We start from the raw sequence: 27,083 nt of genomic DNA on the forward strand, positions 1-27,083 counted from the left end.
TAATCATTTAAATATTAAAATATGTGATATTCTTATCCATTGAAAAATTCTAAAAATATATTCATTTAAAATCACACAGCTGAATTTCTACCAGGTTGTCTGAATCACTAACTGAGGTCTTCTCAAAACAGTGTTGCAGATAAATAGCTTTAACCATTTGGGGTTTGTATTTCATAAGAATTTTGTATTTTGTGGTATTCTTTTCTACAAAAATTGAAGGTATCACTGAGTCAGAATGACAAGGAAAAAGGAGAAAAATGGAAAATCTCCTTGATAAAAGAGATTCTATAAATGAGATTCCCAGAAATAATTTCCAAAATAACAAATAGCCTTGTTCCTTCTATAGAAAGGCAACAGCAACTGACCATCCTAGTTCTAATGGGATTAAAAACTGCCCTACTACCAGAACTGAAACCAGCATGGGAAAGCCATATCTTTGTTAAGAATGCCAAGGTCTTACTGGAGGTAGCCTTCCTTCCTGTGGCCACCTGAAATAGAGCAACATATACCAGAATCCCCACACTGTGTGGACTGAGCTAGTTCTTTTCATTAAAAAATATTGAAAACATCCTTGAGATTTCTTTGGCACAGATAATTAAAGGCTTTGCTTCCTGATCACTTGAATACAAAAAAAAAAAACCCAAAAAAACATCAGCTCCAGCTGTAAATGACTGGTAAATTGGTAACTGAAGCTGTGTAATCCCTGCTACCTAGCTATCCTTATTGAAAAATCTCCCTTCATAGACTACTTTTTAGTTAACTATTACATGAATTCTGAATATCTCAGGGCTTGCCCATCTTGAACTTATACTTTTTCAGTACTGGACTGGTCAAGACTACTCTGTAGTATGTTCCCACAACAGAATTCACCATAGTCGCAAGAATTCCTAGTTATAGACTTCTCTTCACTATAATCATAAATGACCAAGTTAAGAGCCAAGTTAATCCCTATGGAGCCTGCATGATACATGGCCCACCTAATCAAACAGGAATTTAACTTGAAGGCTGCATTCTGTTTGGAGGGTCCCAATAGAAGATGGTATTGACATCTTGGAGAAATTCCAAAAAAAAGAAAGAAAGAACAATGAATAATGGAAGTATAATGTGATTGACTAATGAGGAAAGATTAACTGGCAAAAGAACATCTTCTCTGAATAATCACAGCTGGTCTAAGCAGCAACTAGGGAGACAAGATCACAGTTGAAAACTAGAAATATATCAACATCAAAAAGTGGGAGGAGATTTTCTGTACCCAGAGCCCAAAAAAAAAAATTCAACAATATTGAAAAATCAATGATATGCAAACAAAATTTAGGCTAAGCAACTAGAAGGAATTATATGATGCTGTGCTTTGTAGTAAAATTCCCTGATAAACCAGAATGTAAACTATTGCATCATTTAAAAAATTCTTTAACCTAACATTTCAGGTTCTCATAGCATTCTGTACTCCTTTTATTTACTTGGGCTCCATTTTTATGTTGTAGATACTTTCATTTTAAATTTGCTCTCCATGTTAGATGAAAAATTCTATGAATGTTCTTACTAAGATTTCTCTTCTCTGAGCTAAACATTTCTACTGGCTTCAACCAATCTTCATATGGCATAAACTTGAATTCCTGTCACTATTCTGGTTCCCCTTTTTTGGATGTTATACAGGTTGTCAAAAAACACCCTTACTAAGACTTGTAATAGAACCACAGCAGAACATGTAAAATGACTACCCTTCTTTACTCCCTTTCCCTCATTCTGGATCCTAGGCTTGTCTTTATGCACTCTCAAATCACATCAACTTTTGTTGACTCCTGTCATATCATCCTGTTGATTCATAGTGGCTTGCAAATACCTAAAATCCCTAATCTTTTTTTTCCAGATGAACTGCTATCTAGCCACATCTCCTCCACAGTGTACCAGAGTAAAAATTCCTTGAAGCCAGAGTCTATTTAATTTTTGTCTTTGTACCTGCCTGGCACATAGAAGATGCTTTAAAATGCATGTTGATTTAATGATGGTAAAGCTAATTTGTGTGTGTGTGCCCTAAGTATAAGACTGAAACAAATGAAAAATCGAAAAGGCAAAATTTCTGGGTGATCAATTTATTCATTAAGCTAGCAATCAACAAAATTATGGTCAATGGTTTCTCTCAAAGATGACCCATGAAAATCTTAAATGATCCTTCTGAAAGGAGACTCAAACCTGTTTGGTACATATTGAGGAGGTGGGCCAAAAGTCTTCATCTCTTCCTGATGAAAATATGATTTGATCTTAAGATTCAACCATCTCCAGCTATCTGGACAGAATAATCCATCTCTTAACCAGACCACTCTGACTGATTTTCTCCTTCATGAACAGAGTCACCCTAAACTCTAATAGTGGGGTATAAGGACGGGCTTTTCCCACAAGGTAAGGACCCTCTCTGATTAGATTCTATTTATACCCTAAATAGAAGTTAGGTCTCCTAGATGGGTAGGGTTGAACCCAAGATTGAAGAGCATATTTTTTGATAGCCAAGAGGAATTTCATCAATTAGTCATGTCCTTCAGAGACTTTTTTTTTCTTTTTTTTTATTATAATAATTTTTTATTGACAGAACCCATGCCAGGGTAATTTTTTACAACATTATCCCTTGCACTCACTTCTGTCTGATTTTTCCCCTCTCTCCCTCCACCCCCTCCCCTAGATGGCAAGCAGTCCTATATATGTTAAATATGTCACAGTATATCCTAGATACAATATATGTGTGCAGAACTGAACGGTTCTCTTATTGCACAGGGAGAATTGGATTCAGAAGGTAGAAATAACCCAGGAAGAAAAACAAACATGCAAACAGTTTACATTCATTTCCCAGTGTTCTTTCTTTGGGTGTAGCTGCTTCTGTCCATCATTGATCAATTGAAACTGAGTTAGGTCTCTTTGTCAAAGAAATCTACTTCCATCAGAATACATCCTCATACAGTATCATTGTTGAAGTATATAATGATCTCCTGGTTCTGCTCATTTCACTTAGCATCAGTTCATGTAAGTCTCTCCAAGCCTCTCTGTATTCATCCTGCTGGTCATTTCTTACAGAACAATAATATTCCATAACATTCATATACCAGAATTTACCCAACCATTTTCCAATTGATGGGCACCCATTCAGTTTCCAGATTCTAGCCACTACAAAAAGGGCTGCCACAAACATTTTTGCACATACAGGTCCCTTTCCCTTCTTTAGTATCTCTTTGGGGTATAAGCCCAGTAGTAGCACTGCTGGATCAAAGGGTATGCACAGTTTGATAACTTTTTGGGCATAGTTCCAGATTGCTCTCCAGAATGGTTGGATCCGTTCACAACTCCACCAACAATGAATCAGTGTCCCCTCCTGCAACCCCTCCACCATTCATCATTATTTCTTCCTGTCATCTTAGTCAATCTGACAGGTGTGTAGTGGTATCTCAGAGTTGTCTTAATTTGCATTTCTCTGATTAATAGTGATTTGGAACATTCTTTCATATGAGTGAAAATAGTTTCAATTTCATCATCTGAAAATTGTCTGTTCATATCCTTTGACCATTTATCAATTGGAGAATGGCTTGATTTCTTATAAATTAGAGTCAATTCTCTATATATTTTGGAAATGAGGCCTTTATCAGAACCTTTAACTGTGAAGATGTTTTCCCAGTTTGTTGCTTCCCTTCTAATCGTGCTTGCATTAGTTTTGTTTGTACAAAGGCTTTTTAATTTGATGTAATCAAAATTTTCTATTTTGTGATCAGTAATGGTCTCTAGTTCATCTTTGGTCACAAATTCCTTCCTCCTCCACAAGTCTGAGAGATATACTATCCTATGTTCCTCTAATCTCATTCTTTATGCCTAAATCATGGACCCATTTTGATCTTATCTTGGTATATGGTGTTAAGTGTGGGTCCATGCCTAATTTCTGCCATACTAATTTTCAGTTATCCCAGCAGTTTTTGTCAAATAATGAATTCTTATCCCAAAAGTTAGGATCTTTGGGTTTGTCAAACACTAGATTGCTATAGTGGACTATTCTGCCTTGTGAACCTAATCTATTCCACTGATCAACTAATTTATTTCTTAGCCAATATCAAATGGTTTTGGTGACTGTTGCTTTATAATATAGTTTTAGGTCAGGTACAGCTAGGCCACCTTCATTTGATTTTTTTTTTCATTAATTCCCTTGAGATTCTCGACCTTTTATTGTTCCATATGAATTTTGTTGTTATTTTTTCTAGATAGAGATTGATTTTTACAAGAGCTGGGCCTTAATGGGGAAACTGAGGAGGAAAGCCTGGATCCCAATTTAATAATTAATTGCTAATAATATAGTAATTTCTTTCAACTTTTTATCTACTCCAATTTCACTGCATTCAATCCAATATTACTTTTGTATCTCTTCTTATTATTTAATTGGGTTCAATTTAACAAAGTCTTATAAAGTATCTACTGTGTAAGAATTCACTGTATTTGGACAAATAAACTGTATTAGACACTTCTCTGTCTTTTAAAAAAGAGGCTACAAAACCTAATTTTATCTTTCTTGATGACTTGGAATCATCATTATTTACACTAGTCACGTAATAAGTTCTTACAGTTAACATGCCACAACCTACTGAATCAAGCACATAGGGATATTTTATATCATATCAAATAGTCCCAGACTGCTGTATTTTTCTAGTTCTGTCTTCTTTTTACCTTTGTCTCCACCTTTGATGTCAGCCTGTATCACTTTTCAGGGCTGCAAGAGTATCTTACTACCTGTTTGACCTTGGACAAACACAAATCTCTCCAAATCTCAGTTTCCTCACCCATAAAAACAAAAGTTAGTTGTCTCTAAAATTCTTTTCAACTTTTTCCTAACATTCCCTTCCCCTCTTGCCACCATTCCCCTTTTCCTAACATACTGTTCTTTATTTCCTTAATAGAATAAAAAGTCCTAGGGAATCGGTATTATTCCTCTTTTTTTTTACCCTAAGTGCCTAAGACAGGATTTTGCATTTGATGGAAAAATAGATTTATTGATTTAATATTTTATTTTCCCCAGTTATATGCAAAACAATTTTTAATATTTGTTTTTAAAACTTTGAGTCCCAGGTTCCTTTCCTTTCTTCCTCCCTACCCCCATGAGAAGGTACATTTGAAGTTATGCAAAACATTGCCATAAAAGTCATGTTGTGAAAGAAAATATAGATCTCTTCTTCCCCCAAAAAAACCTCAAGAAAAATGAAATTTGTTTTAAAAACATATACTTAAATCTATATTCAAAAACCATCAGTTCTTTTCTAGCTATGGATAGCATTTTTCATCATAAGTCCTTCTGAATAGTCTTGGATCATATATTGCAGAGAACAGCAAAGTCATTTACAGCTGATCACAGGATAATAAATTTAAAGCTGGAACAGACCTTAAATAACATAAATAATAATACTATGTAACTTTGCATATGGAGAAACTGAGGCTCAATGAGGTTTTGTAACCAGCCCAAAGTGACATAAATAGCTTACTATTTATCTGAATCTGAATCCGAAGAAGGTTTTGAATCCAGGTGATCTTGTTCTAAATCTAACACCTATTCACTCTGCCATGTTGTGTCTAATGTTTACTGAATTATTTCATTTTAATATGGTAAAGTGTCAAATGATTCAGCAACTGGATAATTGAGATATTTGCTCAAAGATGCTCAGTATGAGGGTCAAAAGGTCCCTCCTAGAAAGGCAATACATGAGATTTTCTCATAGGTTTTGTAGTAGTAGATTTGGACTCTCACAGACTTCAACCTTTTGAATATCTTTTAAAATTTTTTTATTAATTTCTAATGTATGGAATAAACAATCATTTCTACAACATAGTATAATTTTTAAAAATTGATTGCACATGAAACAGCGAATTATGAACAATTTGCCATTCTTTTAAAATATATAATAATTATCATGTAAATTTTTCTTTCCCTCCCCATGGCTACCATTACACACAAATATGTATATGTATGTGTAAAATATGTATATTATACACAACACACACACACACACACACACACACATATATATATATATAAATCATTCTATATTTACTTCTATGTATCAGTTCTTTCTCTAGATTCAGGTTATTTATTTTCCTTCATATGTTCTTTTTAGTTAATTTGGGGACTTATAATAGTCAAGATCACTCTTTCACTTAAGGTTATTCTTAAAACAATATTGCTGTTCCTGTATACAGTGTCTTCTTGTCCTGCTCCTTTTGTTGTTCATTATTTCATGAAAATCTATTTATATTTTTCTGAGATCACTGAATTCATCCTTTCATATTGCACAGTAATATTCCATTACAATCATATGCCACAACTTTTTTAGTTATTCCCCAAATGGCTATCTCCCCATTTTTTTTTTTGTCACACAAAGAGCTGCTATAAATATTTTAGAACATATAGGTTCTTTTATTTTTTCTTTTGAAGGATTCATTTGGACATAGGCTTTATCCCCAATCAAGCATTAGTTATAGAATGGTTTCCATCCTGAATCAGGTTACAATTAACAATAATATTATTATTATTATTTTTTGCTGAGGCATTTGAGGTTAAGTGACTTGCCCAGGGTCACACAGCCAGGAAGTAAGTGTTAAGTATCTGAGATCAGATTTGAATTCAGGTCCTCCTGACTTCAGGACTGGCATTCTATCCACTGCACCACCTAGCTGCCTTCCTTACAATTCTTAAGAAGAGATCTCTAATATTCATGAAAAATCAGATAACAATGAAATCCTAAACTATTTAGTACTGACCGTCAATACGGTGATAATTGAGAATATGGAAGAGATTTGAGATAGCAGTGTAAAGGAAAGCTTTTAGGAAGGAGTAAAGTCTCCACATTTGGGTACTGGAAAAGCACATTGCACTGGAAGCCAAGAGACATATAAACATCAAAAGAAGAGCTATTATGTACCCAGAGTTAAAACATTAGCTTGTTATGTGATCACAGCCAACAAATTAAGCTCTTTATGACAAAAAAAAAAAAAAAAAAAAAAACAGACTGGTGAAAAGCCATTTGGAATCAAGAGGATTTAAGGTTCAATTTGGAACCATACTGGCTCTACATGTATACAACACAACACAGACCACTGAATTAGTTCAACCTGCACCTGCCCAAGAATTCCCATTACCTCATACAAAAAGTGGTAATTCACCTTTTCCTTGAAGACTTCTATTCTCTCCTGAGGCAAAATTTTCTCCTTTTGCTTGGCTTTAATTATTAGAAAAGGTTTCCTTACATTGAATGAAATCAGTATCTGCAATTTCACATCATTAGTCGTAATTCTCATTTTCTGGAGTTAAATAGAAATTCTTCCTCCATATGCTTACCCTTCAAATATTTTAAAATAGTTACCATGTCTCTCACAAATCTCTTCTCCAGGCTAAACATCTCCAATGTGCCTTTAAACAATTTTCATACTGTGTGATCTCAAGATGCTTTAGCATTCTGCTTATTCTCATCTTTTCCCTCTTTAGGTTGTCAATAACTTTTTTAAAAAAATCTTAAATAGCACCCAGAACTGAAGTTAATACCCCTAGATATATGCTGATCAGAAATGATTCTTGTCTTCTCCAGACCATACATCCCCAAGTCTTTCAATCAGAGTATGAAAGTCATTTGAAAAACTTTAATACTCTATGACCTTAAGATCTTTCACCATTCTGATTGCCCTTCTTTAGATTCTCTTTAGCTTATTAAAATCCTTTAAAAAATATGATGCCAAGAACTGAATATAATCAAGATATATTTGATCAGAGCAGACTACAGCCAGATTATCACTTCACTGATTTTACATAGTATGCCAACAAGCATTTTTATTTATTTATTTGTTTGTTTGTTTTGCTGGGGCAATTGGGGTTGTGACTTAACCAGGGTCACACAGCCAGGAAGTGGTAAGTGTCTGAGGCCAGATTTGAACTCAATTCCTCCTGACTTCAGGGCTGGCGCTCTATCTACTGCACTACCTAGCTGCCCCACCAACAAGCATTTATTAAAACCAAGTATTTCAAGTTGGGGGGAGTAGGATGGCTCAACGAATAACGCATCAGATCCACAAGACATAAGTTTAAATTTGGCTTCAAGCTAACTAGTAGCGCAATTCAGGGTAAGTCATTGCCTTAATATACAATTTGCCTTAATACATAGGAGAAATAAATGATAAAACACGCCAATATGTTTGTAAAGAAAAAAATCTCATAGGGTTCTTGGGCTCAGAAAAAGTTGGACACAACTGAACAATAAATTCCAAGTAACAGATGGTTTATAAAGTAATAGGTGTTCTAAAAAGAGGGAAAAATTGTAATACAAGTGAGAGGTCTATGGTGGAGATGTAGATTTGAGAGTGAGTTGCAGAGACAAGAGTTGAGGCAATGGAGAACTAATGAACTCACCAAGGAAATATGTTTAGAGTGAAGAACAACAGGATAAAATAGGGTCAAAGACAGAATGTCAAGGGCATCTTCAGTAAGAGGATAGGAAAAAATAACATATACCAAAAGAGCCAGGAGAAAGACATATAGACAATCAAGAGGAAAACCAGAAAGGACAGCATCATTGAAATAGAGGGAGAAGAGTTTCATGAAGCAAGTGGCCAACAGAGCCAGGTGCAATAAAGTTTTTGGGTTTTTTTTTTTGTTTGTTTCTTTTAATAAAAATAGAGAAAAATCCATTAGATTAGGCAAGAAGAACATTATTGGTCATGTTTAAAAATAGTTTCAATAGGAATGGAAAACAGATTGCAGGGGCATTAAGAAGGGAATGGATGAAAAGGAAATGGCAAAGCACACATTTTCAACAAGTTTGACTGAAAAGGGAAGGAGAAGAAAGGGAACACAACAGCCAAAAAGAGAAATGGGCAGAACAAGGAGGTTTTTATTGTTGTTTTGGTTTTTTATAAATATGAGAAAACAAGATCATTGAAACAGAAGGAAAGACATAACCTGGTTTCTCTGATTCTTTCAAATGCATTTACTTCCTTTGACAACAATATCATTTCTTTAAATAATCATCATATGTTTGCACAGATGATTAACTTGAGAACATTTTCTTAGAAGCTGGGAATCTGTTTAAAGAAATTTCCTATACTCTAATTCTTTGCTGTCTGTCCATGTAAAGTGTGTTAGATATTCCTAACATTCAGTTTCATTTTCACAGAAAATATTGTCGGCCCCAACAATTTGAATGAAGACTAGAGAAGTTGTGAGTAATTATCCTTTAGACCTCTTCAGTCTCTTCCTGTTACTTTTTATTGACTGGTTATTAGTTTGCAAGTGGGCCTTTCCTAAGTGTGAAAAGAAAAAAGCCATAAATTCAACTCTATCCACCACAGAAGTGGGATGCTCATCACTCCGGAAGAAAAAATTGATTTAATTTCTCAAAATTGCAATGTCAAGAATATGTAATTAATGTTATTAGGGAGCTGAATCCTTCTCTCTGCTTTTTGACCTTTAATTGTTTATTCATTTCTTCTTTATAAGATAATGATTAAAGATAAAATTCAAGTTAGACCACTGAATTCAATTCAAATAAACATCTATAAAGCACCTAAAATGTTCTAGGCCCCCCAAAGAAAATCAAGTATGAGACAGGTAAATGAATAATTATAATATACATTATACAGAATATATTATAGCTGTGTATTCATAAATAATTTTTATTTTTAAACAAAGGAGAGTTTAGGACAAAATATGGATCCATTGAAAATGCTAATAAAAGGGACAGATCATATCCAGACAAAGGGGATAAAAGATACTATGTGAATCTGACTTTATCATGGGAAGAAGTCATTAAAAAGTTTTTTTTCTTTTTTTTGGTGGGAATGAGGAAAAGATAATTGGATTTTCAAAATAAGATTCAGGAAGTTTTTTTATATTATATACAAATGTCATTAATCCATTTTATGTAATTTTTTTTTCAAATTAAAGAATGGGAGTCTCCATCTCATTTAGCCTTCTCAGTAGCTGGGATTAAAGTGTAGACCACTATGCCTGGTGTATCTATATCTTTACTGCCAAGGATAATCTAGTTTGAACTCCCATTACCTTATTAGGGAAAAACTAGTTAAGCCTAGAAAGCCTAGTATTCGTAAATGTTACTCTGTATACCACAGAAAGATTAAAGACATACTAGGTGCTTAATAAATGCTTGCTTATCAAGACATGCAAGTTATCATTTACCATGAGAACTCCTAAAGCTTATCTATTTTCTTCCATAAAGTAGAGAAGGTTTATATTTTCCTCCCACATTACTAAAAATAGGAACAATAACAAACTTCGCTGAGAAAGAAATCAAGAAATGAATTCACTATGTCTCATTTAGAAACAGTCCAGAGGTCTGAGCTAAACTCCAGACCTTTTAAGGTTTAGTCTGGTTTCCTTGAACAGTGCAAGCTTCTGGGTCAAAAGAAAAAAAATTAACTTTCTAAAAAAATAATAAAATTTTGTCACATTTCTTACCAAAGAATATTTAGGCAACAAGAAACCAAAGTATTTGTATAATATTTCCAATTTCTAAGGTTGGAAGGAGAAGTGGAGAAAAAAAGCTTCACAAAAAATATATTTGAGTCAACTAATCTTTTTTTAAGAATTTATTCTCTTTGAAATTGTGTTGGTTTTTTTTTTTAAATTGGCTCCATAATATTCATGCTCTCAGGTGTTTGTACAATTTTAGTTATGTAGAACCATAACATTTATCATAAAGTTTAAAACATCTTTGTTTTGGAGAGGAAAAGCAAACCTTAAAATTTTAATAAGAAAAAAATTAACTGGGAAGATCAAGAAACCACACCAAGAATGTTACACTGGTCCCCAGAGCACTAAGGGCAAGTCACCGCTAAGTGATTCAGTATAAAAAAGACAATAAGTAAACCATTGGGCCACTCAGCAAAAGAAGCAGCATGGTATCTAAGAAACACTGAAAAAGTCAGAAGAACTAAATTCAAATCTTCTATCTGTCCTGGCCATTTGAATAACTTTGAAAGAACTATCCAAACCCTACCCTTTGAGCTTCAGTTTCTTCATCTCTAACATAAGAAGGGTGGAGGAAATTTTCTTTAAGGTCCCTTTCAGTTCTAAATACTATGATCCTATTAAAAAAAATAAAACAAAACATGCACTGGCTCTACATTAAAAACAATAATCTGATCTTTAAAATTAAGTGAGATAAATTCAGTGCCCTAAAAGTGCAGTGAACCTTATTGTCATCACACATCTCCAGAGAGGTATGCTGGAGTAGCTGGTACTAACTGGTGAAAGCTGGTTGTTAAATTTTCAATGTAAGCATTTATACGTTAGGAAAAGCTATAAATCAGAGATAAATTATTGTCTTGCTGATTGCCTAGAACTTTCTAACAAGTAGTTTAAATTTAAAAGTATGTCATGGCTACACTATTCCCTCTCCCACACTGAGAGTCAGTTGTTAAACATTTAGCAGCACACCCTCACACAGAGGAGTCAGAATTTCTTCAGTTCCCAAAGTCCCACTTAGGACTTAGAATTCCTGGAACATGTTAGAAAGAAAGTATTAAAAATTCTGAGAACACTAAATATGTATATGTATAAATATGCATTACAACTAGAGACAAAATGTTGGCTAGTGTTCTAAGGGGGAGAGAACATTCATAAATTATCCTTGTATTTATACTTCAGTTTGAAGAGTTAAGTGTTAATGTAAGCCATGTTTTCTATCTTGAAAAGAAGCATTTCACATAGCCAGATTAAAACTGCTGGTTATATGAATTTGACTCCATGGTGTCACTTGGAAGGCACTGGAAACTGAAATCCATATGTGAAATAGAGATACAATTTAATTTTTAAATGAACAGTAGAAGCTTGGAGGGGGAAAAAGTGCTTGTAAGCTGAGGAAAAGGCCTCTATTTGCTTATTATTACTGTTTCAGACATGGAGATCATAATATTGTAAATTTAGGATTAGAACACTCATTTCTTATAATAACTAACTTGTTCAATGACATACCAATAAAAACAATTGATCAATAAACACTTATTAAGTGCCAAGTACTATGCTAAATGCTAGAGACACATAAAAAGGTAAAAGACAGTTCCTACCCTTAAGGAACTTATATTATGATGGTTGAGGGGAAGAAGGAGAGATAACATGAAGCAAATATATATACAAACAAACTTTTGTATAGGATAAAAATGAAATGCTTAAAAATTGTTTTTAAATTTTATTTATATTATATATAAATAAAATTAAGAATATAATTAAAAATAAATAAAAAGAATATTTTTTTAGAAATATAAATATATTTAAATTTTTTTAAATAATTAAATAAAAAATTAATTAATTAAGATTTTGAAAAAATGAATAGAGGTTAGGAAAGGCTTCCTATAGAGGGAAGGATTTTAATTTAGAGCTTAAAGGAGGCTAGGGAGTTATCTTTTGTTCCTCATTTTCGAAAAGAACCAATGACATTATGAAGTAATAGGTATTGCTTTGACTTATTTTATGAATTGAATTTAAGTGAAGTAGAGTTATATCCAAGAAGGTCAATAATCAGAGCAGAGAGGAATAATGTTTTAGGTATAGGAGATAGCCAGAGAAAATGCTTGGAGCACAGAAATGGAACTTCTTGGTAGTAGGACAGCCATTATTAGGGAATAAGATGTAACAAGATTGGAAAAGCCCAGGGGGCTAGGTTATGAAGTTCTCTGAGTGGCAAATAAAGTATTTTGTATTTTCCTCTGAAAGCAAAAGGAAACTACTGGAATTCACTGAGTAGAGAGGTGACACCATCAGATCTGTGCTTCAGAAAAATCAATTTAGTGGTTGAATGGAGAATGGACTAGAGTGGGGAGAGGCTTGAGACAGGCAGATCCAACCATGATTAGAATTTAAGAACATTCGACCTTAGAGCCAGAGGAGACTTTATGGTCTATCAAGCCCAGACTTCTCATTTTATAGATAAGGAAACTGAGGCTTTCAGAAATCAAGCCACACAAAGAAGAATAAAAAAAACCACTTAACTCTTCATATCAAAAGAATCATATTGCCTCAGTTGATAATCTCACCTGATGAGGTTTATAATGAAGGCCTAAGGTTTATTCAATCTAACAAATTAAATCTTACAAAATCTAACAAGCCCATAATGATATAATTTTAATTCATGAATCTGCTTATTAAAATTCCCTGCTGTGGAAATCAGCCTTTATTGGGTTTTTATCCATGATATGTGTGTGTGTTGAAAAAGGGCACAAAATATTGTTCCAAAAGAGTAATTTTGCTTGATTTATATCCAATTTAGTAATATAATGCCAATTAGTTTTCTTTTTACAATACATTAAATTGTCTCTTTAATAAGATATAATTAAAAGGAGATTGCCCAATGAAAATGTAGCTTGTGACACAGCTTCTACCCATACTGCTACTATTGCCATATTTCTGGTATTGTAAGTTTTCACAAAATTTTACCAAGGATATTCATTTTAAATATTAATATATGCCACAATTAGCCTTAACTTATAAAATTAAATGCATATTTTAATTTATCTTAGTATGTTTGCTCCTAAAAGGAAAAGACTTATGTATAAAAAAAAAAAAAAAAAAAAAAAAGAAATCAATTACTAAAATGTAAACTCTTGCTTTAAACAGGAAAGTATGTGGGATAAGTCCAAGATATTCAAAAGAAAAAGCAATTATGTCATATTACCCTTATCAGGGATACTCTTTCAAAGATATAATATTAAAAATTCTTTGAGAACAAATACCTCCACTTTCCTTTAAAAGGACCTTCTTGCTGATAATGTGACAAGCATTTATTAAGATCTTATTATATACCAATAAACACATAATAATGGGTAAAAACAAAAAACAAAAAACTAAGAATGTTAATTTAAGCATCGTAACCATTATGGATGATTACTGAATATTATATCTACAAAGATGACCAAAAATTGTAAGAGGGACAATTTGTCAATCTAGGTCCTATCACCTCAATTCCTCAAAGCCAAGTTACTTTGCTACTAATTCTAAAAAATTTATAAAGTGGTTTTATCAGTCTAATCATATGTCAAGTGACCTCTGAATAGCTTCCCTAAGAGCTCAGTGGGAGGTAATTTCCCAGTGGTTTTTTGAATTCTGCATCAAATTGGTAAAACAACATTCTAAAGATGACAGAGGTTTGGGACAACCTCAGCCTTCTACAGAATAGAAAGTCTTCTCTTTCAAGCCTCTTTTATTTCAATATATAAATGAGAAGTTTTTCATACTGGCCTTCAGGAATTGCTTCTCAGTTGGACCAAAGTCAGCCTTAGGCAAAACTGTGAAATTTATTTTTAGTCAATTCTTCCTCTCAAGATTTTATTTTCCTTCCCTTCTGAGCCTCCAAATGGGCTTAGAGGCAGCTAAATTGTGCAGTGGACAGAACTCTAGGCCTGGTGTTAAAAAGACTTACTAATTATGTGACAACAAGCCACAACTTCTGTTTGCTGTCATTTCCTCAATAGGAAAATGTATATAACACCTACATCACATAGTAGTTGGGAAAATCAAATAAGATAATAATTTTAAAGTATTTAGGCAGTGCCAATCAAATGGTAGGTGCTATATAAATATTTATTCCCTTCCTCCTCTCTCCCTCAGGGGTCTTAAGCTATGGTTTCCTTCTAAAAAGAGACCCAATTGTAGCATTTCAAATGACAGAAAGAAAGATTTAAGGTGTAGTTATAATTCCAGTCCTCAAATATTTATAGGATTATTATGTGGAAGAAGGATTAGGTTTGTTTTGCTTGGAATCAGACTGAAGAACTAGGAAGGTAGAGGCAGACAGATTTTTGTTTAACATAAGGAAAGATTTACCCACAACTAGAACCGTCCAAAAATGGAATTGGCATCCTCATCAGGTAGTGAGTTCCCGGTTACTAAATATACTAAAATTGAGGTTGGATAAATACTCTTCTGGGATATTTATAAATAAGCTTGATTATTGAATAAATGTTAAAATAAATGACTTTTAATGTCTCTTTCATAATTCAAGGGGAGATAATTCAAGAAATATTTCCTCCTAAGGACCCAATTTTGTTCCATTCTTCTTTCTGCCTTTTCCTTTCTGTCCTTTAAAATTGTGGAAGGGGAAAGAATGTTTTCCATTATAAACAAAATGCTGTACCTAATCTAGTTACTATAGCTCCAGAGACCTATAGCATGACTCCTAATCTTTACTGAACTGGAGAAAAGAAATCTTAATTTATGTTATCAAAGGCAGGGAAAGTTAGTTACCGGACTTGCATTTTAGCCATTCTCAAGTTATTTTTTAAAAAAATTCTAGTAACTACAAGGCTAAATAATGACAAAAAGAACAATGATGTTTTATATACCACTCTAAGAATTTCAAAGTACTCTATAAATATTAATTCATTTTATTCTTTCAACAACACTAGGAAATAGGTATTATTGTTACTATTATTATTATTATCACAATTTAATAGATGAGGAAACTGAGGCAGACAAATCTTAATTTGGTTAGTATGAAAGTCACTTTACTTTGAACCATAAAATCTTAGAGGAAAAAAATTTGCTAAGTAAGAATTCCCTTGGGGAATCAAAATGTTGAAGTGGTTAGAGCACCAGCCCTGAAGTCAGGAGGATCTGAGTTCAAATGTGATCTCAGACACTTAACACTTCCCAGCTATGTGACCCTAGGCAAATCACTTAACTCCAATTGCTTCAGCAAAGGAACAAACAAATAAATAAGAATACCCTCCAATTGTAGTTATAGATTTCCCATGACAGGGAAATTACTACTCCGCAAACAGCTTTTAATTTTTTTGATAATATAATAATTGTGAAATTTATCCTTAAATTTCTTTGCAACTTTCATCCATTTATCCTTGTTTTGCCATGCAAGGTAAAGGAGTTCAAAATATTTGACTTTAATCCTTCAATTTTAGTCTGGAAAGATCTTTTTTTTGGATCCTGACCATGTCTATTTTGGTAGCTTATCTTCCCAGTTTAATGTCACCAGCAAATCTGATAAACTTGCTATCTGGGCCTTTATTCAGAGGATTGATTAAAGTTAAATACTTTTATCATTGGTTGAGGGAAAAACTTATTTGAAAGAGAAACCTACATAGCCTTATTTACACCAGGCCACTTGCTTTAAAAAGAAACTTCAACAAAGGTACTCTAGATATATACCCACATGCTCATAATAAAAACTCATACCAATGCTTTATCTGTCAAATATTTTGTCATCCTTTTAAGAAGTTATTTTTGTTTTCTTTACACAAAATTATATATGTATGTAAATGTATGTGTATACACACGCCCTTAATATCTCAATTTTATTCCTGAATAGCTAGTTGCAAGTACATGTACACACACACACATATGTATGTGTATATATATGTATATTTATATTTTAGGAAACATTTAATCTTATCTTCATTAGGCTGATTTAAGGACTAAAGTAATATTAGAGCCAATTGTTTTTAGTAGCTGAACTTCCATTTTTCTCCCCTTACAATTTTTCTTATTATGATTTACAGGATAGGGTTTATAATCTCTGCAATTAGAGGAAACTGAAGCTGGTGGATCACTTGAGTTTGGAAGTTTTGAAATGAAGTAAGATGAAGTAAAAATTAATATAGTGGCCAAACCTAGTCTGGTTTCAATACCTAATACACAGTACTTGCAGTATGATAAGCATTTAATGAAAGCTTGGTGATTGATCAATTGATTGAAGACTATAGAAGTTTCCAAGGTCACAAATCTTGCAAATCCTCCCCTCCTCCATCCCCCTTTGTTTCCACTTTAACTAGGTTAAAAATGAAGAATTTGCTCACAGCTGACCTCAAAGCTGATCACTGAAATAGCAAAAGACAAAAATAAGACAGAACTTGCCTTCAAGGAGTTGGCATTCTACTAAAATGATTTGACTGTTACAGCCCAGAGAATCTACTCACTTTTAGTTGCACTAAATGTACATCCACATGCTTGCTCTCAGAATCCTGCTGGACTGAGTAAGTCAGATCCCTGACCCTCTCAGAAGTCATACGCAGCCATGTCTCAATTTCAGGAAGGTGGAGAACAATCTTCCAGTCTGCCCCGGTATGGAGTGGAGGCGGCTTCTCATAGCGTTGGTCTGAATCCACCTCCTTCATCTCATCTTCTCCCTCACCCTGTTCCACTGTAGGGGTCATATTGATGACCATGGGAGAAGCATCAGTAGCCATGGCATCCAATTCCTGCGACCTCATGGGTGACAGGGTTACACTCATGGTTAACATGAAGAAACCTAAACCATACTTCTCTCCAAAAGAGCTAAAATGCAGAAAGAAAGGATAAGACATGAGTTAGATAAGACTCAAAATTCACAGTTTAAACATGTAAAAAGTACATTTTTATTTCTTTTCATGATAGATATGTTTTAGCATATACCTTTAATATTATATACTCCGCTGTCATTCTGAATAAGTTAACTAATTAGAGACCTTTGGAGTTGGTCACATTTTTCTTTTCTTTTCTCCTTCTTTTGGCACCAATTACTTGCTCATTCTAAACTTCACTTTACCTTTAAAAGGGAATAATATACCAAGTAATAGTCTCAAAAATAACGTATTAGTTTCCAGTTGTTAATTTCTTTTTCAAGAGACTTTGTTTTTAGTCCTTTTAAAAAGTAAAATATACATTTGCAATACATGGTGAGATTTTTTAAATTTTTAAGATAAAGCAGGGTCTTTCTGCAGAAAGTACCTATAATTCTAAAATAGAATTCTAGTCCTTAATGTCCTTTACTTAAAAAAAATACATTATTTTCAATTCTAAATTAAAGCAATATAATGTAGAGGAGAGGACATTGAGTTCAGAATCAATAAGACATGGTTTCAAATTACATCTTCTTGGGCAAAATGGCTAAGTATACTCTATACTTTAGTTTTCTCTTCTGTAAAATGAAGGGGCAGGATTGGAGTCAATGACTTTAAAGATCTTTACTAGTTCTAAATCTATGATGATCTCATGAGAAGCTTTCCCTGTTCAAAAAAATGCACTTCCCCCACCCTACCTCTGTCTGTTTTCTTTTTTCCTCTACAAATTCATTCCACTCATTGTTCATAGATCACCTAAATGATCTCCACTTTAAAACAATAATAGAATAAAAAGATAAAATATTGTTTGATACCAAAATATTTTTCACTTACTAGTACTAGGTCTGTACCCCAATGGAAATTTTTTATAAAGGAAAAGGACCTATTTGTACAAATGTTTATAGCAGCTCTTTTCTAGTGTCAAATATTTGAAAATTGAAAGAAATGGCTGAACTGGTAGTTTTTGATTGTGATGAAATAGTATTGTGCTATAAAGAAAGATGAAGCAGATCTCAGAAAAATGTGGAAACACATGAACTGATGTAAAGCAAATGAGTAGAATCATGAGAATATTGTCTATAGTAACAATAGTATTATAAGATGATCATCTGTGAATGACTTGGCTATTCTCAGCAATACAGTAATGCAAGACAACTTTGAAGGACTTATGATGAAAAAGGGCTATTGATACCTAGAGAAAAGCTGATGGTGTCTGAATATAGATTGGGATGGGGCACATCTGGTTTCATGGGCCTTCCAAGGCAACCACAGGCAGTGATGAGCTGAAAGGTAGTTACAATAACCTCCCACTGCTTGTGTTTTTAAGTTGACAGTTTCATATGGCCTGTAAAAGATAGATATAGCTCTTGGCAGAAAAAAAGATTCTCCACCTCTAATATAGATGGAAGCATACTTTTTTACTTTATTTTTTTGGAGGGGTTAGCCTATATTTTCTTTTACAACTTGACTAATATGGAAATGTTTTACATGACTACATATCAAATTGCTTGCCTTTTCAGTGAGTGGCAAGGTGGGGAAGGGATTTTGGAATTCAAAATTTGAATGCTAAAATTTGTTTTACATGTAAGTGTAAATACAAATACAAATTAATACAAATTAAATACAAAATTACAATAAAAATGGTTTTCACTCATAAGATTCTGACTAAACCAGAAAATCCAACCACTTCCCTATTGACATATGCACAGACCTCCATTAAAGGTCCTTCTTTGACATTTCATTTAATGTGAAGATGAGTCTGGGTCATAGACCAGAAAAAACAAAGCCCTAGTGAGTTCTACATATTTAGAAAGACTCTGAATATAGGTTTAGCATTACACTGTATGTCTGCTGTCCAAGGAACAAGCTTAACTATATCTGGCAAAGCTCATCACCTGGTATCACCTGGCAAAGATCAGAATTTTGGCGAAGACCGTTTATGTCACAAAAGGGTTGTGGCTCTGTCTCAGAGTGGAGAATACCCAAACCAACAAAACTGGAATTTAGTAACTGAAGTTACTAAACAACCAACTTTCATTAAGGATTAAAACAAAACAATCAGCAAAGGATACTTGATTTGGAAGTAACTGAAGAGTAATTTTTTGAAGTCATGTTATTAAAGGGATTTCAAATACTGATAAAATTTCTTGCTAGTACTTCTGAAGTCTTTTTGAGTTTTACTTTTTCTTCAAGGTCAAGAACATTCACAGATGAACTTTTGAACTACTATTACCATAGCAACAGACTGGGACATCAGAAATATTAGTTTACAGATCTTATCTTAAAAAATCAACAGTACCAAGGACATATTGCAAAATAATGACAATATAAATGTAGTTTAGGTGATTCATTTCTACCTTATATATTATCTCCTTATGTTCACTTAACATTGAATGGCTTCTTATGTCAAGTGAGTAAAAACCTACTAATCACATTTTAGCCTTTACCATGTTGTAAACAATATAACTGGACCTAGCCATTTATGAATTTAAAAATAACTATGATGGCATTTAGAAATGAAAAAAAACACCAAGAGCGGTCTACTATGCCATCTCTTTGATGTCTAAATCTTTAGGCCTAACAAATTAATCAATTAATCAACCAGTAAGCATTTATTGAGACCCCCTTACTGAAGAATGCTCTGATGAAGTTGAGGCATCAAGTACCTACTTCTGAATCTGGCTATCTTCTCTAAGACAGATATTCTCGTTACTATAGATACACCAAAAAGCAAATAGTTATTTTAAAGACATTTTTCCTCAGCCTTTAGACTTTCAAGTGAATCCAATATTCTGTGGCCAGTACTGACAATATAGCAGCATTTATTTAATTAGGCACTTTATCCAGATACTTCAAAATAATTTTATCAATTTTTGCTCATCCTATGATTTTAAGTAAATTGTAGATATTATTTTCTCATTTTGTAGATTAAGGGAAACAAGATTGAAATTTGGACAAAGTTATATTTTTTCATCAAAATTAGGGCACCATGGGAAAACTCCCTATTGGATTTGGAATTGATGGGAGAAAGGATTTTTAAGAACCTACTATATGCCAGACATTGTAGTAAGTACTTTACACATATTATCTCAACTTATTCCAAGTCATAAGAATTAAAGGGCTTTATCACTAACTATCAATCACTTGGACTCGGTTTCCTCATCTGTGAAGTGAAGTTGGACTCTATGGTTTTAATAGCCTATATGCACATAGTATTAGATGAAGGGAATTGCATTGAGAATGATACAGTCCCTTTTCTACAACACTCTTCTCCACCTAAGTCAGAGAACAGTAACAAGTGAAAAAGTAAAAAGACATGAAGAAAACAGAAACATAGCATCAAAACCATTAAGTACTTGATAAGTTAAGGACTTGCACCATACACATATCAAAAGCAGATGAATGCTGGGAATAAACAGAAAGAATCAGTTATCAGTATCCTCCTGGGTCAACCTATCAAATAAGATTCATCCTGATAAAATGGTCACTTGGGTTTAAAATTTCTCATACCTAAAGAGACATAAAACATAAAACTGAGACAAAAAGCATTAAAGCCCAAAAGGATACTATTTAATCATCTGTTCTGTATTCAACTTTCTTTTTTCTTCATCTTTACAATTTGAGAATTCTTGTCTATGTGTAATATTGTAGCAGAATAATAAGGCAACAGAAATGAAAGTTCATTCATTAAACATTTTTAACACCAACATCACAATCCCCATGTTAGTACAAGTGTCTCAAATTTTCAAAATGGCACACATTCAACCACTCAAACTCCAATGTTCCTATAACATGTGCTATTTGATAAGAAACATTTTACAACTAAAAGAAAATGTTTCTGAATATGGAGATTTATATGAACACCTATTCTTTTATAAATATATTTTTAAAGTCATTACCAAGTTGAAGTACCTTCTGGGAAAGTTAGTTACTTTTCTTTGATGTGATCAGAGAAAGAAATTCATCCCTGGCCTATTGACTATACTAGATTGAATAGACTCTCCCATCCAGACAGCCCAGCTTCTTACAGCTCCTCTCTAGTCACAAAGCAACTGAAGAATACAATAAATAAAAAAGCCTTCCGCACAAGGAAACAATGGCATTAACCCAAGTTCATGTAGGATACAGGCCAAATTATAGCTCTGGCTATAAGGCAGCTGGTGGGTTGGTGCTCATCAGCTTGTAGGAACCCAATGACCCCCTTCTGTTATCAAATGCTTGAGTCTGTAGGCTGCCTCTCCAGTATTAGCGATAATACCCACCTTTATCCCAGCTGCTGTTAAAAATAACATCCATTAAATCCTTTTCTTTCTACAAAGCCACAGCAAGATGCAACATTTGGAGTATGAAAGCTGAAAAGCTTAAAGCATTAACAATTTTAAAAAGCTGTATTGGGGTGGGGGGCTTGAGGAGGCGTCCCCAAAGCTCTCTTTTATAGTTCTGTAGAAACAGAAGGAAAACATACCATGGATTGCTTACTGACAAGGAGCGGCTTTGCTATCACTCTGACAGCTTCCAAAGAAGGAGAAACTGATGTAGATAGGACTTACTGAAACCGAGTAACATCGAATTGGCTCCAGGAGGCTGCCCTTTAGCCAGACAAAAACATGAATCCCAGCTTCCAGGCTACCGAAACCACCCCGTTTCTCCTGCTTGTTGTTTTACTCAGAAACAAACTGGAATCGGTGTTTTGTACTCACGGTAAGATCTTTTGTCCCTGACAGCCACCCAGGACCAAGAACTCCTTCCTATTCTTTCCTCCTCCTCTTCTCTTACTCCCCACCTCCAGCTCCAATTTTCTTTTGTGGCAAAACAAGATAAACTCCCGAATCCATTCTGTGTCCTGCCAACAGGGCACTGTAAAGTCTTTGGGGGACTTGTTTCATATGCCCTTATTAGCTTGCAAATGGGATCGCCTAAGTACTCTGCTACTGAATCCCCTATTTGGAGGAAAGAGAATAGTCACTGCAAGTGCACAGTAAGGGGAAAACCTTTCGCAGACCAAACAGTGATAAGTGATTTGAAAATAAGGGGACAGTTGCCAAAACAAGGATCGCTATGGAAAACAGTGTTTGGTCAGACAGAGTACATCATTCAGAACAGGATAGGGAACAATCCATGGCTGTATTAGTAAGTAAACCAAGCAATTCCCATAACAGGGTAATTTCAACCATACCATATTAATGTGAGCAGCTGAGGGAGCCAATCAGAGTCAAGTAGATTCAAGTTCTCTCATTTCTTGGGAAGAGACTGTTCCTTCTAAATAAAATTTTCATCAGTTTGAGGACAAATAGCCAAATTGTAAATCACCCAAACCAAAATAGTTCATTCTAATTCCCTCCATATTCATATTCATATTCTCTCTCTCTTCTCAGAGGTATTTTTAAACTTAAAAAAAGTTCTATCTTTTAAAAACCTTTTTAATCTTTAAAAACTATCCCTCCTCAGACAGCTGTTGGCTGGGCAATTGTACCTGGGTAAGTAGTGCAATCTTTCTCAGCCTCAGTTTCCTTATTTATAAAATGAATATGAAAATAATAGTATCCACTAACAGATTTTTATGAGGATCAGATGAAAAACAAACTTAAAACACTCTGAAAATGCTAGTGAGTATTACTCTTGTTGTTATTGTTATTTAAGACAAAACTAGTGGAAAAATTAAGCCAAATATCATTAGGGCTCTTTTACTTCTGTCTCACACATGTACCCTTTAGCATCAGCAGCTGCTGCTTCAAGATTGCCACTCTGCTAGCAGATCACTGCCAGGTTAACAAAAGGGGGTGGGGGAGCCGGAAGTCTGTATTTAAAAAAATCAGTTGAGGAAATTACTGGAGATTTCCCTTAAATTCTAAATTTAGTCATTATGTCTTGCTTTTGTTAAGGGAAAAATAATTTAAAAGTTAAAGAGAAACTTGAGTTTTACTAAAACTTCCATCAATTAGGTTCTATAAAAGAAATTCAAATACAGTAGAGCTTATATAATAAATTCCCTAATTGAACTCTATTGTCTGTTCTGGGATGAAGAGCCATTTACCTCCTTAGTTTAAAATATGTCATCCTGCCTATTTCGCTGGATTGTCCTGAGGTCAAGAGAGCTTGTGAAGTGTGAATGACTTTAAGCTCTAAAGACAAAAGTCAATAAATAACTGCAAAGCATTATGGTCAGTTATTGCCAAAGAAAGCTACTGCCTTTTAAGAAGAATCTAGTAAAATTTCTAGAACTCATTTCCAGAAATCTGTTCATCTCACATCCCGCCCGCCCCCCCCCCCCCCCCCCCACCCCTTCCCCACCCTCTGGACACACATCTCTTGCCCTCTAGGTATTAGTAGTGCCTACTCACTTTCTAATCCCCGTGACTCTAAATCAATGAAGAGGATTATTTCAAGGGAGTGAAAAGGAGAAAAGACATGTAGATGGGAAAGTTATATAGTTTTAAAGAACCCTTTTATCATTACCTTTGTTTTCCTGTTCTCTTTTTTCCTCATTTAGTATCTCCATTGTGGATTGCTTATCCTCCAAGCAGATGGCTGATTGCCTTTTTACTAATCACGTTGACCACTTTCACTCCCTTGGTTTCTCCACTCAATCACTTGCTAACTCCATCACACCAACCATAGAATCTGTGTGTCAGCCAGAACACACTTCATCAATCATTTCTTGCCCTCAAAGCTGCCTCATGCTGCTCTTTCCTTATTGCCCTCAGATGATTTGGATTCCTCCTGTTTAATAGAAACAGCCCATATTCAGCTACCTATCATCACAACATCCTTGTTTACCCCACAACAGCAGTTGGTTCCTGCCAAACAAAGATTCATTAAGCAGTTTCAGTCATCCAATGAATGGTCCAAACATTGATCAGTGGTGCAGACACTGGACTGAGTGAATGTTAATGAGATTTTCATATTCCTCACCTTTCTCTGAAAGTAAATATGTTAATAAAATAATAATAATAATAATCTACAAAAATGATTTGATGACTTCCCTTTTAAGATAATTTCCAGCTGAAAAACCTAATCTAAAAAGTTGGAGATTTAGAAAACTTATTAAATACCTAACTACATTTAGCTGATGCTAAAAAGATATATCTATAGCTATATACACACACATGCATATTTTTTCATATATACAAATATCTATGTCACAGACAAGAGGGCAGTAGACCAAATGAGATAAAAAAAACTTAAGAGAAAATATTCTAACTTGAAGAAAGGAGCAGATAATAAGAAATCAATATTCTTCAGGAAAAGTTTCTATTTGACATAATCCCAGCTTTCAAAGCCAAAGATTCACTATTGAGCAGTATGGCATAGAAAAAAATTTATATTCTGGAAAAATTATTTCTTTTACAATTTACAAATTACAAATTTACAATTTACAATTTTATAATTATATCCAGTCTTAGCAAGTTTTATTTTATTTGCCTTTCACTAAACCAGCTAATTTGTATTCTATATAAGGATTTCTTTGTCATTAAAGAAGAAAGACTTCTATTGACGTTTTCAATTGTACTGATTCTTCTACCAGATCTTAAAATAATTCCTACCGAAGGCTACAGTGTTCTTTTAGTCATCCTATATGTTACCATTTTCTATTTTGTGAGTAAAATAATAGTAGAAGATTCTTCCAAAATCTATTCTATTATGACTTCATGATGAACTCAACGTGGTAAAGAAGAAGCTCAGTACCAATGGAAAGAACAATGATTCAGGAGCCAAGGAACAGGTTCAAATCCTGCCTCTGCTTATTATCTGTGTAACACTGGGCATATATCATTTAATTTCCCTAGATCTTTAGCTTCCTCATCTGAGAAAAAGAAGGGGCTGACTTTAAAAACCTCTGGAGCCCTTCTGACTTGGAACCTAAGACCCTATAATCCCCCTTGACTCAAATAGAGTTTCCTATTACTCAAGTGTTTATGTTCTCACTAAAACCCAACAAGCATAGTAAAAAGAATTTGTGCTGTATTTCTTCTTATTGGAGGCACTGGTATATGCTAAATGTAAACTAATATATCTGTTTTAGGAAAATGAAAAAAGACTTGAAGAATGCTTTTCTATTCCCTGGATTACTGAAGAGAATGTAAAGAATGGAATAAATTATCCATAAAGGAGACCAGAAAAGAAAAAGATTGTGAAGTTTATGTAATCAAAAAGTACTTTAGGAATAAAGACTTAAGTAGGGGTAGCTAAGTAGCACAGTGGATAGAGCAGCATTCCTGAAGTCAGGTGGACCTGAGTTCAAATCTGGACTAGACAGTTAACATTTACTAGCTGTGTGACCCTGGGCAAGTCACTTAATCCCAATTGCCTCAGCCAAAAAAAAAAAACAAAAAAAAAACACTTGAGTAATTAGAGAAATAGCCACCATACTGTCTAAGTTAATTTATAAATATAATGCAATCCCAACTTAGCAGGGTGTTTATGTTATTGAACTAGACAAAACCAGTAAGTTGTTCTGGAATTACAATGAAAGAACACAATTAGATCTCAAACTATTATAAAGCTATACATTTTAAAACTATTTGGTATTGATTTTAAAAAATAGGAAAGCAGATCAATTGATTAGATTAAATAAAGAAGATCTTTGTAGTTATGCTGGCATTTTCATCATGTGATATTTATATAATTAAAATGCACTCTTTATGGGAATAAAGACTTTTCATGACCTCATTTAGGATTTTCTTGGCAAAGATACTGGTGTGGTTTTCCATTTCCTTCTCTAGTTCATTTTATAAATTAGGAAACAGAGACACACTGGGTTAATTTACTGTCTAGGGACACACAACTATTTTTGCCATATTTGAACTCAAGAACATGAGTTCCAAACCCACTATTCTATCCACTATGCCACCTAACTATCCCAAAGAAGACCTAGTAGTTAGTAAACATTTTCAAGTAAATGTTCAATAAACCCAAGATGCATCTGGTAGTGAAAAGAATGGAGTACTAGCCACAGAGTCAAGAATACATGGTCTCAGACATTGGCTGTATGAACTTCGGAAAGGACTTCAATTCGGTTTGCTTCAATTTCTTCAACTGAAAAATGGAGACAATAATAGCATCTATTTCTCAGGGTTGTTATGAGGATCAAATGAGATAATACTTGTTAAAAGTGCCATAGTAGGCACTATATAAATGCTCATTTCTATCTTCCTTCCAAAGATCACAAACTATTAGGAAGTCTCCCTAATTTATTAAAAAAAAAACTTATGAGCAAACTGGAAAAGTTTGTTAAAAATTAAATTTAAACTAGCAGTTTATGCTATTTACCACAACGATCTTCAAATGGGTGATAGAGCTAAGTGTAATAGGTTATATCATCTAAAAAATTAGAATGCCAAAAGATGTGCCTTTCAGATATATGATTGGGAAAAGAACTTATAACCAAAGATTACAAAAGACAAACATTGACATCATTGATAATATAAAATCCGGAAACTTTTACATTAATCAAAATCAATGCAACTAAAATAAAAAGAATTGCCAAGGGGGGAAAACATTTGCCCTCTAGATAAAAAGTCTGATATATAAGCCAAATATGAAAATGACACAAATATATGGCTAAGAATCATCCCCCAAGCTTGTAGTTGAAGATTTAATTTAAATATATACATATATATGTATATTATACATATATATATATATATGTTGGTGTGTGTATATGTGTGTGTGTGTTACTCTCAACAAGCACATGAAAAATGCTACAAAGCATTCAAAAGAAATTTAACCTCACA

The 27,083-nt window shown here is 33.7% G+C and overlaps 1 protein-coding gene across 4 annotated transcripts in view; it reads right to left on the reverse strand.

Moving 5' to 3' along the window:
• The window catches only part of AKAP6 (A-kinase anchoring protein 6), a 560,862-nt gene that overhangs the window by 428,578 nt on the left and 105,201 nt on the right, over positions 1–27,083 (reverse strand). The window contains exons 1-2 of one of the 4 annotated variants that reach the window (XM_031952249.1): positions 22,050–22,333; positions 16,948–17,305 (exon numbers count right to left, since the gene is read on the reverse strand). In XM_031952249.1, the coding sequence (XP_031808109.1) occupies positions 16,948–17,271 (324 nt within the window). In that variant the 5' untranslated portion in view covers positions 17,272–17,305; positions 22,050–22,333. Of the gene's footprint in view, positions 1–16,947; positions 17,306–21,611; positions 21,725–21,814; positions 22,021–22,049; positions 22,334–27,083 lie in introns of those variants that run through there. The other 3 variants (XM_031952250.1, XM_031952251.1, XM_031952248.1) reach the window with 3 other exon arrangements.

Source organism: Sarcophilus harrisii, chromosome 2 (genome assembly GCF_902635505.1).
Source record: "Sarcophilus harrisii chromosome 2, mSarHar1.11, whole genome shotgun sequence".
Classification (NCBI taxonomy): Eukaryota; Metazoa; Chordata; class Mammalia; order Dasyuromorphia; family Dasyuridae; genus Sarcophilus; species Sarcophilus harrisii.